General features: G+C 44.8%; 1 protein-coding gene across 1 annotated transcript; it reads right to left on the bottom strand.

Moving 5' to 3' along the window:
- Nucleotides 1-624: 624 nt before the first annotated feature.
- On the bottom strand, nt 625-5,631 carry PIM3 (Pim-3 proto-oncogene, serine/threonine kinase). Its single transcript, XM_027679234.1, has 6 exons — nt 5,084-5,631; nt 4,667-4,776; nt 4,454-4,504; nt 3,778-4,141; nt 2,354-2,530; nt 625-2,208 (listed from the first exon to the last, which is right to left on the bottom strand). The coding sequence occupies exons 1-6, from the start codon at nt 5,163-5,165 to the stop codon at nt 2,024-2,026; spliced, it is 969 nt and encodes a 322-aa protein (XP_027535035.1). The 5' UTR covers nt 5,166-5,631; the 3' UTR covers nt 625-2,023.
- Nucleotides 5,632-18,753: the final 13,122 nt, after the last annotated feature.

The raw sequence follows: 18,753 nt of genomic DNA, 5'->3' as shown, positions 1-18,753 counted from the left end.
AATGCTGAGGACATTTCTCTTGCTCTTTGCTATAGATGAGAACAGCACATACTCCCCTGTACTTTATCAAGTGACACAGCAGTCTTTTCAGATAATCTAAGGGAGTTGAAGGAAAACAAGTCGCCCTGCTCTCCAAGAATGCTGTCCCTTTCCTGTAAAGGCACAGGAAGTCCTCATCCACCCCCAGGAAGAAGGAAACTGAATGTAATGGAAAGTAAACATGTCAACCGTGAAAACAGTAACCACCAGCAGCTATAGAAATCTTTCCTTGTTATACTCGAAGACACTGGTATTTCAGTTATTCACAGTTTACAGTTAAAAGTCTCACAATTACAGGCCTATTCCCTTTAATGTAGGCCATTAGTGCTGTTCTATTGTACTCCTTCTTCAGTCCAAAATCAAGTACAGTAATCAAGGAGTAGATACAGTCCAGATGAGGGATTGCTTAGTTCTCCTAAAACGATCACTGTGTAATGGCATAGTCCATATACCTACTCAAGGTCAGCTGCTGCATGCCTTTGACAGAGTAAGATGGTAACAGTGTTTGAGATGACAACAGAGTGTGTTCCCCAGCTACCATCAAGAGTAACTTGATAGTTAAGATAAAAGCACACAAACACAGAATTGTTATATACAAAATTTTAATTGAAATACCTGTATAAAAAATATGATCTCCATACATTTCACACTGTTAAACAGAAGAAAAAAAATTCAAATCCAAGCTGCATAAATGCAACCAGATCACAGAAACACAGCTATTAAAATAAATTAAGGTTTATGACTCTGCCACTCTACCTTCCAGAGCCAATGCACGGAGACTGTACAATGTCAATAATTTAAAACCCTTCCAAACAGCATTACTTTACATTTCTGGTACAACAATACCAGACAAAAGGCATACTGACTAACTTTAGAAAGTCATTCTATTTCCCTTAAATTAGACTTTGTACAACAATTTCCCATCTTCCAACAAAAAAACTGATAAGGTCAGAATTTTATTTTTTTTTAACAAAAAGTTAACAGGAATGCAGAAAAAAAAGTGCCATGGGCAAACCACTAGAATTCCCATGGAGAGAAGGAGGGGAAAGCACAGTGTTGAATAATTCTAACCAAATAAATTAACCAAATAAATAGCCACAGCTGAAAACTGTGGGAGGTCTTCTAAATTCCAAACAATAAATAATTGTATAGTACATGGGAAAAACCAAGTTTACATAAACATATTATACAGGTATGGAAAAAAAAAGTAAAAGTCCTTGAATATTGCATTGATTGTGCATTCATCATGCCCATACATACTTTAAGACTCGCAGGGTGACAAAAGGCCAGGGGGAGTTGAGAAAGGGGCTTCTCATGCCCAATGGTAGAGATGATAAAAGGAAACATGAATAAATGTTTCTGACAAAGAAGCCGATATACCTGTTCATATTTCTGTGCAGGCTATAGGAAATATTTTGAGCAGCAGAGGTGGGTTCGATTTGGAAAGGGCGGGGGGGGACAGAGTGAAATGTCTGTGTTCAAGTATTCCATCACCAGTGGATGGGACTACTTCATTCAATCACCAAACAGGTTCTCCAATGCATCATAGGAGCTGCTTCCTCCAGCACTGAGTCTAAAGGGAGCAAATTCCTATAATGAACTGGATCTTCTTTGGACATAGACAGCTCAAAAAAGAAAGTCCCACTGAAGCAGCTTTCAAAAAGGCACTCAAAAGCAAATAAAATCTAGTCCAGGCTCTATGAGAGCAAAAAAGTTTACCATGTATTCAAGAGGTCACTGCTTTCTTAATAAGGTCAGTCTTTGACTAAGTACTGGCCTGCAACTCCCAAACATCAGCGTTTCCAAAGGAAATCTCTCATTCCAAAGCAGAAACCAGCAAAGGGGGAAAACAAAATCAAGTCCCTCAGACAAAGATTCAACTACAGAATAATGAATGCATTTTTCTAGCCCCTCCTATGTATTGGCAGCAGCACTGTGGTCTTTCTGCTTGTAGCTCCCCTCCCAGTGCGAGGTCCTTAGTAATTCACAGACTCTCATTACTTGAACTTGTGCTAGATACATCAGTATCAAGGGTCCGTAGCCTTATGTCACAGTCCTCAGACTTCACTACTTCAGATTTGTGCATCCATTGATGGTCAAAAATTTGCTCAAGTGTTGGTCTGTCTGAAGGCCTCAGTGAAAGGCACCATTTGATCAGCTGTTGACATTCTGTACCAAAAAAAAAAAGAAAGCTATGTTATACTAAGAAAGTAAAAAAAGACAATCCCGAGCAATAAAAATCCACCCGTACAAGCTCAAATGTACAGGATTATTTAAAAAACCCAAAAAACCACTTGACCCCTATAGAACTCACCAGGTGAAATTCTTCTCCTGAAGTATAACCGTCCCCTCAAGATTTCTTCATCTTGCTCAAAAGGGATGTCTCCACAAACCATATCATACAGCAGAACTCCCAGAGACCATACTGTTGCTGATCGCCCATGGTATCTGTGGTATCTGATCCACTCTGGAGGGCTGTATACTCTCGTTCCTGAAAGAAGAAAAAAAAAAAAAGGTTTAAAGTGCTTCCTCGTTGTTCAGCTCCTTCTGGCAGGCCTAAATTAAATTCATGAATTTGACATTTGGGAATTAAAAAAAAAAAAAAAGAAGCTTTCAATTTTTTACAGGCCAAAGCCATTAGCGGTGTAATTTCAGGTCATCTGCGGGGTTACACCATCAACAGACTTGGCCCATCCGGTTGTGCTATTTCGTTGCAAGGAATAACACAGCCCCATCAGCTGACTGTTTACTGAGGCGAGCTCCCTTTCACTGACCACGTGGCGTCTGCAGCATCACACCAAAAATAGACACAAAAGGACAAAGGGGGCTGGCGGGGAGGAGGAGAGGGCGACAAGAAGGTGAAACTCAGGTCTGCCCGCATTACATGGAGCTAATCTGCTTTATCCAATTCCACAGGGCAGTAAACAAAATAGGGCCGCTTACGATTTCTGTGTTTTTAAGGCCCCCCTCGGGCTTCTATGCGGCAGTTTTTCCCAACCCGCCTCCCCACCCTTCCCCTCCCTCCGGTGCCCGCGGGCTCCTTGGATACCAAACAAAACGGGGAATTCGTGATGCCGAGGGTCACGTGCGGCAGGGCTTCGGGTTTCACAACAAACAGATGTGAGTGCGGCAGCTGGGGGCGGGGGAAACGGGGGGAGCGAGGCCCCGTTATATCAGTCACACACCAAGGACTGGGGGAAATGCTCTCTCTGGTCACACACTGGCTTATGTTCAGCTTTCCCACCTCTAAAGCATCGACCCTGGCCCTGAAATCTACATCAAGTCATTTTGAGGGAGCACACTTATATCCCCATCGCTTTAAAATCTGCAATGCGGGATTTCCAGGACACTGCCGGAATGGGAAGGGGAGGTACCGCTCCGAGTTAAAAAAAGCACTGCATATAAGAACTGCATATCCACACATGGAAACATCCGACACTGGCAAAGCCTCCATGTAAACAGATCGCCCTCTAGGAAAAAAAACCGCTTTTTCCAAGACAGGGAAACAGAAACTGCTGCGTCACTGCATGGAATCGCTTTTTTCCTACGCAACTAAACACCCCTAAGCTGCTTCGGGTCCACAGGTTTCCATTACCGGTAGACCTGATATGAACCCCCGTGTCAGGGGCACTGCTCGCTGCTGCCAGGCACTGGGAACGTTCTAAGCGGTGGTTCTAAGGTGGGCATCACCCCAGGAGGTGAGCAGGGGTCTGCCCCCCGTACAGGGAGGACACGTACCGTCGAAGTCGGTATAGACTGTGTCCTTGAGGAGGGCTCCCGAGCCGAAGTCGATGAGCTTCAGCTCGCCCGTGCGGAGGTCAACCAGCAAGTTCTCGTCCTTGATGTCCCGGTGCACCACGCCGCAGCCGTAGCAGTGGCGCACCGCCTCCAGCACCTGCCGGAAGAACCCGCGGGCCGTCTCCTCGTCAAGAGCGCCCTTCTCCGTGATGAAGTCGAACAGGTCCTTCACCAGCTCGGGCCGCTCCATGATGATCAGATAGCCGTCGGGCCGCTCGTACCAGTCCAGCAGCTTGATGACCCCTCTGAAGCCGGAGCCCACCTTCTTCAGGAGTACGATCTCCAGGGGCACCATGACGCCGCTCTGAGCAGAGAGAGGGGGACGCGGGTCAGCGGGGGGGCGGCGCGGCCCGGGGCGCCCCCTCGCCGAGGGGAGGAGGTGGGGAGGGGCAAGAGGGAGGAGGGCGTGCATGGCGGGGAAAGAGGGCGCGGCCGACGGGCCCCCCTCCGCCGCTGCCGCAGTCCGAGGGGCGGGCGCGGCGCTGCGGCGGCGAACCCCCGCCAAATTCCCTCCCGACGCAGAGGCCGCGCCAGCGGGGCGGGCCCCGCCACCCACACAATGGCCCCGCCGCGGTGGAGCCCCGCGGCACCCCCGGAGTCCCCCCCAGGTACTTACAATCGTACCCCACTCGGTCACCCGCTCCTTCACCACATGCTTCACGGCAACCTGCAGAGCGGGGAGAAAGGAGGCGCCGTGAGCGGCGGGGCGGGCTCAGCCTGCGCTCCGCCGCCGAAGGGCCGGGCCGGCCGCGCCCGCCGCTTCCCGCGCCCGCAGATTCCCGCGCCGCGATCCCGCCCGCCGCCCCCGCCCGGGCGCCCCGCTCCTCACCGGCAGCCCGTCGGCGATCCTGCTCCCCGCGTACACGGTGCCGAAGCCCCCGCTGCCCAGTACGGAGCCCACCTGGTAGACTTTATCAAACGGCTCCTTCTCCACTTTCACTGGGGAAACGAGAGGGAAACACTCGCGTCAGTGTCCGCAGCCGTGCTGCGCCCGAAATTAAAAAAAAAAAAAATTAAAAAAAAATAAAAGCCCACAAATGCTCTGCCCAGCGGACGCGTACTGTGCGCGCTGCCCTGATTCCGACCGAGGCTTTTTTTTTTTTTAATATATTGTCTTCTTCAATTAAGAAAAAAAAATAAAAACCCCAAATGCAGCTCCGGGGGCTGCGAGATTCCGGCCCCGGCAACGCGGGGTCGACCCGCGCCCACCGGCGCGGCGCTGGCAGGGGACACCCTAGCCCCGTACCTGGCTGGAGGATCTTCACAGGCAAGTGGTCCATACTGGGGCTGCAGATGTGCGCCAGCGAGCCGAACTTAGAGAGCAACATCTTCTGAGTGGGGGAAAACGGCGAGTCCCCGGCGGTAGCTCCGCCGGCGTCCTCCCGGCTCAGCGCTTGGCGCGGCTCTCCTCGCTCCGGAGCCGGCGGAGGGCGGCGGGCCGCCGATATCTTCTGCGCAGCTCCTTCCTCGGTCGGGAGCAGGCACCGACGGAGTCCTGGGGGGGAGGGGGTGTCCCGGCCGGCAGCGATCCAGGCGCCAGTCGCACCAAGTCCTCTGGAGAAACGCAGTCAGCGAGCGCGCCGCTCCCGCGCTCCCTCTTCCAGCCGGCGAGAGCCGCTCGGGGCGCAGGCAGGCGCAGCCAGAAGTAGAGCCCTCCCCGGAGGCAGGCGAGTCCGGGGGGTGCGGGGCCGTGCGTGGAGCCCGCCCCTGCGGGGGCCGCGGCGGCAGGAGCGGGCTGGGCACCGCAGTAGAGCCGTGGCGGGCACAGGACCGATCGCGCCGCCGCCGAGCTGCCCGCGCGCTTCTGAGCCGGCGGCGCCGCCGAGCCGCCTCTTAACTCCCAATATTTTGGTGCGGGCAGAGTGCGGCAAGCGCGCCAAGGATATCCCTCCGCGGGGGAGGGGAGGGGGGAACACCTCTCCCCACCGCCCCCGCCGCCCCCTCCCCTCCGCGCCGGGGCGCCCGCGGGGCGGCGGCCGCGACTGCAGCGTCCCGTACCCGCCCCACCGCGCGGGCGAGCGCGGGGAGGGCGGGGGGCTGGGAACTACTTGTTTGTAGTAAGCGGCGCGCACAGTTACACCCTGTCTGAGAGGGAACGCATCACACATTAGCGGCGAAAAAAAAAAAAAAAGGACGGAGCGGGAGGAGATCCTCCGGCGTGCGTTAGCGCCGCGCGCGGCCAATCGCCGCGCGCCCTTTCAAAGGGCTCCCGGTGCGGCCAATGGGGAGCGTTCTCATTTGCATGCGGTGGCGCGCGGCCGGGCGGTGGCAGGGCGGGAATGCCGTGAATGCAGCGGCGCCGAACCCGCCCCGCCTCGCCCTGGGCTGCGGGAAAGGCGCTGCGAGCCGAGCCGGACCGGGCCGGACCGCCGCGGCCGGGGCTGCGCAGGGGCGGGACGCCAACAGAGCCGGGGCACGGTGGCTCCGCGGAGCCAGCCTGTAGTGCGCGTAGCGCAGGCGCGACGGTTCAGCCAGCCGATGCTCCCCAGTCAGCACGCGGCGCTCCCCCGCCCTCCGCGGCGGTTCCCTCTCCCCGGTGCTGCCCCCTCGGCTTGGCGCAGCCCGGCGCCGTGCCAAGGCGGGGGGACGCCGGCGCCTGCCCTCCGTGCCTGCCTCCGTCAGTCACCTCCCCTGTGCGGAAGCCTCGCGGGGCCGGTGCGGCGCGACGGCGGGCGCCGCAGCTCCGGCGGCGCGACTCGGCTCAGGGCTTCTCTCCGCTCCCCGTCCCGACGAGGCGCCGCGTCGGGAGAGGGCACGGAGCTGTTCCACTTCCCGGCGCTGCCGTCTCCGTCCTGCCCGCCCCGCCCCGCAGGGGGCGCTGGATCAACAGGAATCGCGGCGCGGGCGCGTCCCGCCGGCGGGGCTCGCGGGGCTGCCCGCGCCCGGTCCCGTAACGGTGGTCGGGCCCCCGCCGCTGTTGGGGGAGACCGAGGCAGTTGGGGGAGCCCAGGGGAAGAGGGAAGCCCGGGGGCATCCGGAGGATCTTGGCGAGCGTCTGTCCAGCAAAGCCCTGGGCCACTGCTTTAGATATTGAGTGCGGTCCTGTGCGGGCAACAATATCTTAATCTCCAGCAGCTACCGAGAGCTCGGCCCAGACGCGAGTGAGCACAGGGAAGGCGCTCAGCCGGGGAGCACCACGACGTCTGCAGACAGCCCCTGGCACCGCCGCCCCTGTCACACCGCGGGCCAGGTGCACAACAGGAAAAAAATGCAGATATCGGTGCTTCACGGGGATCCCCAACGTGAGGGTGTTTTTGGACAAGCACTTGGCAGCCCTTCCCACCCTGATCCTTGCAGTTGGCATTGCCTGATAATAGGAGTGCTGTAATGTCAGGCAGTCGTACCCATAAACAAAGCAAGGACTTCTAGGGAGAGGTAATTTCTTTTATTAGATTAGACCAGCTGATGTAAAGGTCAAGTTTTCAGGCGAGATTTCAACCCTTCATGTCCCAGAATGTATTTTTTGAAGCTAGATCAGTTGGGCTATGAAAGGTACCACCTCTCTTGCGGACCATGGCATTTGCAAAGGCTCCAAAATAAATCATGGAGTTTATTGAGAAGCTGAAGAATTCAGGAGCTTCCATGTTTATGAATTACTTTTTTTTCTTAAAGCTAATGATTTGGATTTATCAGATAAAGCAATAAGAAAGCTGCTTTTTTATATTATTGTTATTTTTATTTGCATTACATATCCTGCCTTTTGGCTGTCTCAAATCACATTAAATAAGTTTTTAGCAAGTTTCTCCCAGTAGTAGTATAGGCATGCTATACTTATGTTTATTGCTGCTGAAATGTAAACAACTACAAAGAGTAGATTTTGTGATCTCACAGTACATGTTCCAGGCTTATTTTAAAATATTTAGCTGTATCTGCCGTTGTAACCCTTGTCAGTGGCTTGTTATGAGTATTGTTTTAAATGGAGAGGAAGTATTTCTCACTTCCAAAATGAAATCTCAAGTTATTGAAATAGAAAATATTTTTAAGTAGAGAGAACTGGCATGAAATATTAATATGTGTAAGTGCTAATTATTTAGGGAATTAACACTGCAAGTTGATATTAATTACTACTTTTTTACATGGCAAAACATGAAAAATCATGCATATATCCTAGTGTGCAAATGTAAAAACATTGAGCCTTTTCATTCCAACTATATTTGGAATATCTTAAATGAATCTTTGTGTTGCCAATCTGTAGTAAATCAGTCATACACTTGCCTTGAACCCGTTCAGGAAAATGATACAGTTCCCTCAAAATCCTGCTGAGTTTAAGCTACATCTTCTTCAGCTGTGTCAGCTGTAATATTTTGAGTCAAAAGAATATGGCATACTTTTACACATCTACATTTGTAGCAAAATGCTAATTGAAAATTCCGTGATCAATTCTGGCATTGATGTAACTCCCAATCTGATTTATATTTTCACAACAGTGTAAAAGGGAGGTTATTACGTATCTAACATGAAATAAAACAAGGTAGTTACTGTAAAAAAAAAGCGATAGGGGAGTATTTGTTCTTCATCCACATAATTTTGGCAGACAGACATTTAACTTGTATACAGCTACAAGCATCTTGGTTTGACAGAATTACAGATGGATCCCAGACATGGAATTTACCCTGTCTTTACACATAAGCCTTTCATGGGTTTGTGGTGCTCCTTTGATCTGACTTGGAACATGCAGTTCAGTGGTTCCAAACAATTATAGTTGCAGAAATATTTTATAAACTAGTTAGCAGTGGCTTTGCAACTATAAATGGAAAATCATTCATGGGTAGGATGCCAGTTTGCTGTAGAATTCATTTTTTCTGTGCAACAGTCTCCAAGAAGGAGTGAGTTTGTCAGGCACAGAAATATGGAAGAGCCATGGGAGTTTCTGCTTGCAGGACAGTACTACATTCAGGCTACCTTTTAATGTCTGTGTGGAACTCAGTTCAAAGTTTGCTGTGGCACATCATCACTAGGTACTGCACTGGTGACATTAGTGGGCTCTAATATATACTTATAGCCATTGTAGGTCTTCTGGACGGAACTACCAAAATGCATCTGGTCTCATAATAAGAACATAAGGAATGTTGCTAAGCATGCTCTGGCAGTAAATGCCCATTAAAGTTGATAAGAATATTGGTATTCCTAGGTCCCTCAACCTCCTTATATGTCAAAGCTCCTAGCTACCTTAATTGCCACGGCCCGAGGGGCAAAGGGAATGGGGACGCGGCACTGCGAATGGGGGTCAAGACACAGTTGAAGGTCGGTGAAGCAATGCCAGTTTATTAAGGGAAAACAGGGACTTAAATAGGGTAGGTCTGAGGGGAAGATTCAGAACTGGGGAGGAGCATGGGATTGACAACCCAGGGAAAACAATGATTGGAGAATAAGGGAGAGGTAGGTGTAACCTTGGAGTATCTAGGGGAAAGGGCCAATGAGAGCTCACTCTGCACTGCGGCAAACCTTAGCCAATCAGTAACAGAGGAGCGGGAAAGCAGGGGAGAACAAGGGGGTAAACAACTTAAGGCGGGAAAGTCTGAGGGGGAAGAAGGGCTAACATGGAGGGTACATTAAAATTTCATAAAAACCAGTGACAAACAGAAGCACAACAGTAGGAACAAATAACACAGTATAACTGGGGAAAGTAACAGTCAGTCCGTGATGTGAAGGTCCATTTGGTGTGTTCAAAGTTCACAGTCTATTCAATTTCCATACAGCTCTCTCCACTTCTTGTATCTTTCCCAATCCGACAATTGATCCTCCACACTTAATAACCCTTCACTCAATTCTCTTCAGTCTTTCTTTTATTTGGCAAGAGAACAAACCGAACACAGTGCTCTAGATGTGACTTCATATGTGCTGAATAGAGGGCAATAATCATGTCCCTTGACCTGCTGTCTGTGGTCTTCCTAATGCACTCCAAGATGTGGTTACTCTTCGTTACCACAAGCACACGCTGCTGACTTTGTTGGTTTGTGGTCCACTGGGTCCTCTCTTGCAGAACCGTTAGTTCCAGCCTGCACTTCTCCATAGGTGTATCCTGTCCCAGATGCGGAACCTTGGCATTTGTCTTTTTGGAACTTCAATTCCCCTGATTTGGCATCACCTTGTACTTCCAAAGGGTCTCATCATGCAAGTTACAGATGAAAACGTTAAATAATATCAGCCTGTGTTTTGATCCCAGGAAATACCCCTTGGAATTGCTGGCGAATTGGATATGAAACAGTTATTATCTACCTCTTGAGGCCTGTGATCTGATCAGTTTTTAACCCACCTTGTAGTCCACCTCTATCTGGATGCTGAAACACTGTATCAAAGGCCTGGCTAAAGAAAAGAGGAACAATATCTATTCTAACCTCACCCAGAGAGCCTGGTAATGTAGTTGTAGAGGGCAATCAGAGTAGCTAAGCACAGTTTGCCCTTGGGAAATTCAAGATGTCTCCTCTCAATAACATTTTTGTTGTTGTGGAAATGGAAATGATTTCCATGAGTACTTGCTCCATAATTTTCCCAGCAACTGAGAGAAGGTTAATCAGCCATTCATCACCCAGATATTCCTTATTGCAATTTTCTAAGACAGACGTAACATTTTTGCATTTGTCAGAAACCTCCTCGGATCACTGTGACCTTTCACAAGGGAGAGAGTGCCCTTCCAATGATTTTTGCGGGCACGCTTAGTACTCTCAAATGTATCCTGTCCAATCCCATGGACTTGTATGACATTTCTAGCTTGTTTAATTAGACCTTGACTTGTTCCTTCTACTTGACGTGGAACTCTGGGAGGCCTGCAGGCAGACTGTGCCGGTAGATACTGAGACAAAGTGAGTACATGTGTGCTGTGTCACAAGGTCACCTGCTGCATTCAGCAGGGGGCCTAGATTTTACTCAGTCTCCCATTTTGCTGCAAAAGTGTCCTTACCCATGCCATCCTTCACCAATTTTAACTGCATGGAAGCACTGGCTCTCTAATTCCATCCCTGTGCACCTGGCCAATGCTCCTGTATTCCTTCTCATCATGTGCCCACTTCCACTGGTCCCATATTCTTCCTTTCTGTTGTTGAGCTCAGTCATATATGCACTGCACTGCTAAGGAAGGCTCCTGCTGTAGCTGCTTATTTGCTTGCAAATTAGGATGTATAACAGATATGTCTGACTCTGCTAGATCAGTTGTTAGGACACTTCTTTCAGCAACTTCAGTGTTTTTCTTTTGACCAGTGTGTCTTATGAAGCCACAACCTCTCTTTACTTCTTTACATTTAAGAACACACTGCTAGAATTAAGAATGGTTAGAGAATCATAGGATCATAGAATATGCTCAGTTGGAAGGGACCGATCAGGATCATTGAGTCCAGCTCTTGGCCCTACACAGGACACCCCAAGAGTCACACCATGTGTCTGAGAGTGTTACCAAATGCTTCTTGAACTCTGTCAGGCCCAAGCCTGGTGCTGTGGCTACTTCCCTGGGGAGCCTGTTGCACTGCTTAACCATCCTCTGGGTGAAAAACGCTTTTCTAATATCCAGCCTAAACTTCCCCGAGTCAGCTTCATGCCATTTCCTTGAGTCTTGTCACGGGTCACAAGAGTGAAGAGATCAGTACTTACCCCTCCACTTCCCATCATGGGGAAGTTGTAGACTGCAATGAGGTCTCCCCTCAGTCTCCTCTTCTCCAGGCTGAACAGACCAACTGACCTCAGCCGCTCTTACTACTGTTTCCCCTCCAGACCCTTCACCATCCTCATTGCCCTCCTTTGGATGCTCTCGAATAGCTTAGTATCTTTTTTATACTGTGGTACCCAAAACTGCACACAGTACTTGATGTGAGGGCCGCCCCAGTGCAGAGCAGAGCGGGACAATCACTTTTGTCCACCAGCTGATGATGCTGTGCCTGATGACCCCCGGGACACGGTTGGCCCTCCTGGCTACCAGGGCACTGCTGACTCATTCAGCAGAAAGATGTTAACATCTCTATCAGTAATTGACCTTACATTTCCACATATGGCACAATCTTTCCTCTTTATAATTCAAAGTACTGAGTGTATTTGGTCAAAGTTGACTCCTACCACTAAGCATTAGTGAGACCAATACTGAGGTACTGTTAAAAGAAGTTGAAAAACTAAAGAGGCTTTCAAGGAGAATGCAAGGTTTAGGACCAATGTCTTAAAAAACGAAGCTCTAGTAGCTCAATCTATTTTGTTTATTTGATAGAAGGTTAAGCAGTAACTTCTTACCATCACAGCCTAGAAGTATCTACAATTTTTTTTTTCCCCAACCTGGTGTTTTCTAGCTCTGTAAGTCACACAGGAAGAGTTTCCTGGCCTGGGAACTGAGAGAAAACAACAAACTGTAGAAGTAAAGTACAGGCAGGTAACAGAGGCTTACTGTTAATTGAAGGCCTAGTGTTGAAAGTGGATTTAAAATAAGAAGATATGCTTATGTGTAAAAAGAACTTACAGATTTCATGCAGAATTTGCATTAGATACCATGACATTGTGTCAAGGGAAGTCAGACTGGAAAGTCTCTGAATCATTAATATTTATGACTCGAAAAGCATGGCTCTGCACAGAACTGAGTTCTCAGGACCTCATCTTCCACTGTTATGCAGGTGGCACATTGTGTTCAGTAGAGAGATTGCACAATTTCAGCAGCTGTTTTCCCTGTTTCAAAAAATGTATTGAAGACCTAAAGTGGGATCATGGAAGGGTAATGAGAATAAATGAGGATATGGAAAAAACTCTTGTTTGAAAAATTAGGCCTTTTTTCACTTTGGAGGGAAGATCAAGAAAGAGGGTGCAGTAAAATAATGGTCTAAGTACAGTAGATCAGATGACTGTGTTCTCTCTCATTTAACATGAGCAGAGGAACATCAAGCAGAATTAAAAGGTAACTTTCAAAACTGATAAAAAAACCCCAACCTGTAATTACCTCTACATATAAAACTTGTAATTAGGGCATGGAACTCACTGCCAAGTCACAAAGGCCAAGAATGTAACAAGATTAAAAAGAATATTGTATTTTTAGTGATAACAAGAATATTCAGAGTTATAATTGGAGGATAAAAATAGCAGAAGGGCTATTAGGTCTCAAGTTTCAATGTGGAAACCAACTTTGTCTTGTGGAATGAGTTGATACTGCCATTGGCAAATCAATGAATAAAGAATGTGAGGAGTAATAAATATGGTCCACCTCTGCCTGCTCTGGAGTCTTTGTACAGAGTGAACCAAAGCAGTAGAGTAGTTGTATAACAAGGCAATTCTTAATAAAGCCCTGTATTTTCTGCTTTAATTTTGTTTGTGTCGGTAGTGTTATATTTAAACTGTTGCAATGATGTGGAAAATTGATCTCGGTGTTTTGTTCAATGGGATAGTGTGGATAAGCGTTTTTCAAACTATAATCTATGCATTGGTGGAAATAATAAGACATCACAAAGTGTTCAGTGATTTTTGTGTTTGCCCACAGGCACCAAATAAAATCAAGGAGGGAAAAAAGAGAAGTAATTAAAAAAAAAATCAAGGTTTACTTATATTTGTTTTTTCATAAAATTATCAAGTGGCAAAATGAACAGGTGAATACATAATCCTTACATTAAAATTAGAGAAACACTGGAACAGATGATCTCTAAGGATTTTGTATAGAAATTTAGAGGGAAATTGACAGTATGGGATGAAGCAAAAAAGTATTGGTTTTGTGACTGTTTGAGTTTTACAGAAATGTTAGAGTAGAGATGGAACTGGATACTGTTCTACTTTCCCTTTTCAAAATTCTTGTATGAAAATTTTGAAATGTGAAGATATAAAAGCCCTATCTGGGTTGTCATCATCATAGTTATAAGATTTAGGTAATTCCATTGTATCTCTGACGTGATCCAAAAGGCATATAGCTGTACTCCCAGTAAAATAATTCAGTAATTTGTTAATAATAAATTCATTACAACAGATAGTGACAGTACTAATGTGTCTTTCTATATTTGAGAATGGATGGAAGAGTTTCATTGGTTTTCAATAATTATAATGATAATAATAAAATTGCTCAAGACTTGCAAAAAGAGACAATAAACAGAGCTCTTACAAAAGAGGCAATAAACAGAGCTGTGAACTCTTCACTTGATCTTTCTTGAATCTTGACACTAAATTTAATCCCAAACATAATACCAACATTGTAAACCAAAATATTATATTTATATGGTCCTATGCTACTAATTTCTACTTGATACAGAGAGATATGTCTAATTTTAAAAGCAAGAGGGGTAATTTAAAAAAGACTGAATGGACGGTTTGTGGGGGAGTTAAATCAAGAACTGTTCTAATAATACAGTAGTTGTAATATGGACATAATGGAATAAGTTCACATTTTACGTGCAGTAGAAGGATGCACTTTGGAACAACAGTTAAAGTTTTCAACCAGTTTTATAACTACGTAAGTTCCTAATTATGGCTTGATGAGACAAAATTCAACAGAGACAAGCATTCAGACCTTTCCTACTATCTCAGTGTCACTTTATGTGTGCTTCCACCTCCACTTTCTCCACTTCAGCTTCTCAACCACTCTGTAATGAGAAAAATACCACAGAGTTACTGTAATCACTGAAATAAGATCTGTCCTTTGAACCACATACAGGAGGGAACCACCAGATTACTTTGTATGGGTGTGCCCCAGTTTTCTGACTACCGGTGTTCCTGGTCTTTGCTAATCTAAAAGGATGTAATTATTAACTAGCAAAAACTCCAGTCCTGCATGCACATCCCACGTGTAGTCCTCTGCAGAACTGCCACTTGTGGCTGCTAGTGTTGTTAGTATCAGACCCAGAACAGCATCATTAGCAAGCTGAACTTGTGTGTGTGCCTTTGTACAAAGGATCATAAATACTGTGTTAGTGTATGTATTGATGACACAAGTTCATGTGGAGGAGAAGGTTATGTATTGAGTACATTTTTCTGGACGTATAATTACTCTTGTCAGAATAGGCTGCTCTTTCTATTCTTTGAAGTCAGATTATGAGAAGAATAATTCTATTTTGCATATACAAAACACTGATACCTGGTTGGTTAATGTACTGTTAAAATAATAAAACAAAATGATGGGAAGGAATGAGTATCCCTAAATGATCTTTGATCAAGGCTCAGCTGAATGTACTCCAACATTTGTACTATAATTAAAAACACAGTGGCTGTCCTTGCTCAATGTTTTATTCATAGATAACTAAGGTATGTACCCTAAACTGCATATGACTGCGTGATCAAAGGACACTTTACTGTGTCTTATCAGTAGTAGTATACTAACTTTATGATAATAATATTTCATTTTCTGTTATGTTTCTGTGGACTTCACAAAGAATATCGTAGTTTATGTTATGTTAATCAGTGTCTTATATTTTTTAATTGTTTCCTAAATGTTACAATTTAGCAAAAAATATACTACAATGCTATTACACTTTCTGAAAGGGTGATTTCACTCATATTTCAAAATAGTAAGTCTCTTATGCCTGATCTAAGATGTGTCTGCAAAGAACCAAGACAAGGTAACACAATTGGACAACAAAAATTGGGACATACAAGAGAGTAGGTCTTCCTGGTTGAAGAAAAATATGTATTATTTGAGGTTTTTAGATGATCGCTTTTGACCAACTCTCAGTGCCACTGTGGACATTCATCAGAAATGTCTTTATGTCTAAAGAGGCACTGGACAGAGGGCAACTACATGCACTTGTGAATGAAACTTTGTCTGTAGTGAAAGTACTAAAATACTGTGGTGAGTAGAAAAGCCAAAGCTCTATCCAGCACTGCTTAGGCTAGGGAATGCTGACTAGGACTCTTTTCCTGGATGACACTTGAGAAGGAAACAGATGACAAGCACCACTCTCTCTATTCCACAACTAGCAGGGGCAGCTAACAGCACTCTGCTTCTGAAGACCTTGGCTATGATACTGAGTCTGACAATATTTAGTACTTCAGGATCTGTATTTAAAATCCATGTGAGAAAGCCTGCATAGGCAGTTCTAATTAAGGTCAGCGACTGAGGTATCTAGCACTTTCACTAACAACTGTGGCCTCCATTACTGTGTAGAGTTTGGGTTATCTCCTCACATGGAAAACCTCTGTGTCTTTCACTCTTTTTACTCTTGCTTCACTCAGAAGTGCTAATATGTTGTTTCAGGTGAGCTAGCAATGAACTACACCATTTTGAGTAAATCGTTCCAAATAAATGCAACAACTTGATGTAACACTTCAATGAGATATCAACCATGCTTCCGGAGATGGAACCAACAGAAATGTACACAATTGTATACTGCCCTCTTATAAATTTAGACCCTATAAATACCAACTGGAAGAGGCTGCCCAGGGAAGTGGTTGAGTCACCATCCCTGGAGGTATTTAAAAGGTATGTAGATATGGCATAAACCAGGGACGTGGTTTAGTGGTGGACTTGGCAGTGATTGGCAGTTTATGACTGGACTCCATGATCTTAAGAATCTTTTCCAACCTATATGATTCTATGATACTATGAATGGAAGTGATATTTGATGGGGTTAAATAATACACATTAGCAATTCCCAATTTAATTGATAGTCCTGTTGCAACTGTACTACTAGTTTACCTTGCATCATAAGATTTCTACCTTTGAAGCATTGGCAAAGAAAATTTCAAAAAGTGAAATGAAAAGCTAATTTGGAGTCTTCAAAATGTGTTGAAATTCTTGAGGATCCAAAGGACTCAATATTTTGGAATGCTTGGTAGAAAGTAACCCAGGCCCCTTTTTTTTTTGTGATTATTTTTAATTGCTTGTCTTCAACATCATCCTTAGCTAATATTGGAAAAGGAAATATATATCACCATTATTTTATGGTACAAAGGCACACTTAGCTTTGTTCCAAATATAAACAGAAACATGCCGAACACCTCTGCCTTTTCCCACATGATTAACAATTTTGTCATCTGCCTTTTTTGATGTAATTTATATTCTTGCTAACTCTGTAACAACATTGACAAGAATTAGGATTTCTTTTACTCCCAATTTTTATCAGAAATCAATTTTGTCCTTATTAAATACAGATTCTTTCTGCCTATAGTTTTAATTTCCCCCATTACCTGGTTTTCTTAACATATGTTTTACATTTTTTGATTCCATGTTTAATTACTGTTCTTTGCCATCTGTCCACAGGGAAATTGGGTATATCTATATTACTAATACTTAAAAAAAGAAAAATGTGAGAAACTTAATAATAAATTCCTACATTATGAAAATGTGTGAAATACATGGGCTGAAGGTAGTGTCTCTGAATTTTAAATCTAAACTTTCATAATTACTAATCTATCCTGTAGTCAACTAGAAGAGAATGAGTCAATGTTGAGTTGCTTGCCATACAACTGCTTTTCATACTGTTTCATAGAAGATGAAATTTCTGGTGAAAAAGAAAATTTAAATTCATGATATGAATGTTGAAATCTATGTTTAGGTGTGTAAAAAGTACCTGTCTGAGAGCACTTGCAGACCTGAGCCACCCGATTAAAGTCCAATATTTATTACTTCCTTAGTCTTGTGCCTTGCCCCTCGGAAGACCACTGCCACCCTTGGGACAAAGGTGCACTTGATGTGTCTGTGACAGTTTTTAGGTCTGATCATTAAGATAAAGCAATCTTTAGGCTGAATCATTTTAGCTGAGATTTTCCTGAAGAACGATAAATCTTGCGTTATAAAAAGTATAATTTAGTTATTGTTTCTTTAAATTCTGTGCAAGTAAAAAGAGGCAAATTATAGTTCTGCCAGATCACCTCTAATAATTCCCAAGAGAAGCTGTGTTATGTCTGCTGTCATTTATTGTCATATTATTATTGACACTTTTGTGTTTATTCCCACAGTGCTTCATAAGGATTTCAGGCCCAGTTCTAATTTCTCAAATCATGGATTTTCTCCTCTGAACTAAAAAGGATTTCCATTGCTATCAGAGAGATTTAAATAAGACTGTTGCAGACACATCTATGCAATTGTGGTCTTGCTGTCCTATAATTTCTAATGATTCCCATTGTGTACTTTGGTTTGTTGGAGGAAATGGGCCCTTTTTTCTCCCCTTTATGCTCAGGACAAAGAGATAATAAAACAAAGATTATCAGCCTTGAGGATCTAAAAAAATAGACTTAACTGACTGCAGTCAAATATCTTGTACTTAGTTTCATTTTTAATTTCACTTGTCAAATTATATTTTACTGCTTGCATATCTTTTTTTGTTTGTTTGTCTTTGGTGTGTGGGTACATAGTTATCCATATTACCAAACTTTGCCCTTTGACAGGAAGTAATAATCAGTGCAAGGATTAAAGAACAAATGCAATTAATTGCCTGCTCTGGTTTCAGAATTACACATTGCAGATTACAGAATATCGTAACACACTGGGTTCTGCTGTACAACATGATACAAGTTGGCATGATATACTTTAAGACTGTGATAAGAAATCACAGAACACACTAGAAGTGAATGGAAAAGCTTTCTTCTTAGACTAGTTGTCACTGTAATGAGTCTTTTCTTAACTTCAAACTTCTAAATGCCATAATAGTGTTAGTAACAATGAATGCCATAACAACTGAAGGAGCAAAACACCTTTCATAATGTATGAAGGAACAAACAATGTCTTATACACTTGTGGTTTACTATTTAATGTGCAACAACAGGCAAAATATTGCTTACTGCTTCCTTCATACAAAAACAAGATGGCAGAAATCTGGTATTCAAAATTCACTATGTATGCCTTCAGTATGTCTTCATACTCTAACAAGAGGACCATTATATTCTGTTTGGCCAAGGGGCTGCTACAGACTATACCTACTACTTCAGCAAATTGCAAATGTTAATTTATTAAGTTGCCTTTCATTCCGAAGGTTCCTGGTGTGCCCGCTTTTATACCAGTGGTGAAAAGCTGCATCAGCAGCTTCATCAGCAAATAGG

The sequence above is a fragment of the Neopelma chrysocephalum genome, unplaced genomic scaffold (assembly GCF_003984885.1).
Source record: "Neopelma chrysocephalum unplaced genomic scaffold, ASM398488v2 Primary Assembly neopelma1_45, whole genome shotgun sequence".
Taxonomy (NCBI): Eukaryota; Metazoa; Chordata; class Aves; order Passeriformes; family Pipridae; genus Neopelma; species Neopelma chrysocephalum.
Note: the sequence above shows the minus strand (reverse complement) of the source record. Positions and strands in the feature narration are given on the sequence as shown.

What these genes read in the sequence shown, in the direction of transcription:
- PIM3 (XM_027679234.1), bottom strand. Translation starts at nt 5,165, where the DNA reads ATGTTGCTCTCTAAGTTCGGCTCGCTGGCGCACATCTGCAGCCCCAGT. An exon ending in GGATCGCCGACGGGCTGCCG is followed by an intron (nt 4,505 to 4,666) that starts GTGAGGAGCGGG and finishes CCCGCTCTGCAG; the next exon opens with GTTGCCGTGAAGCATGTGGT. An exon ending in TGACCGAGTGGGGTACGATT is followed by an intron (nt 4,142 to 4,453) that starts GTAAGTACCTGG and finishes CTCTCTGCTCAG; the next exon opens with AGCGGCGTCATGGTGCCCCT.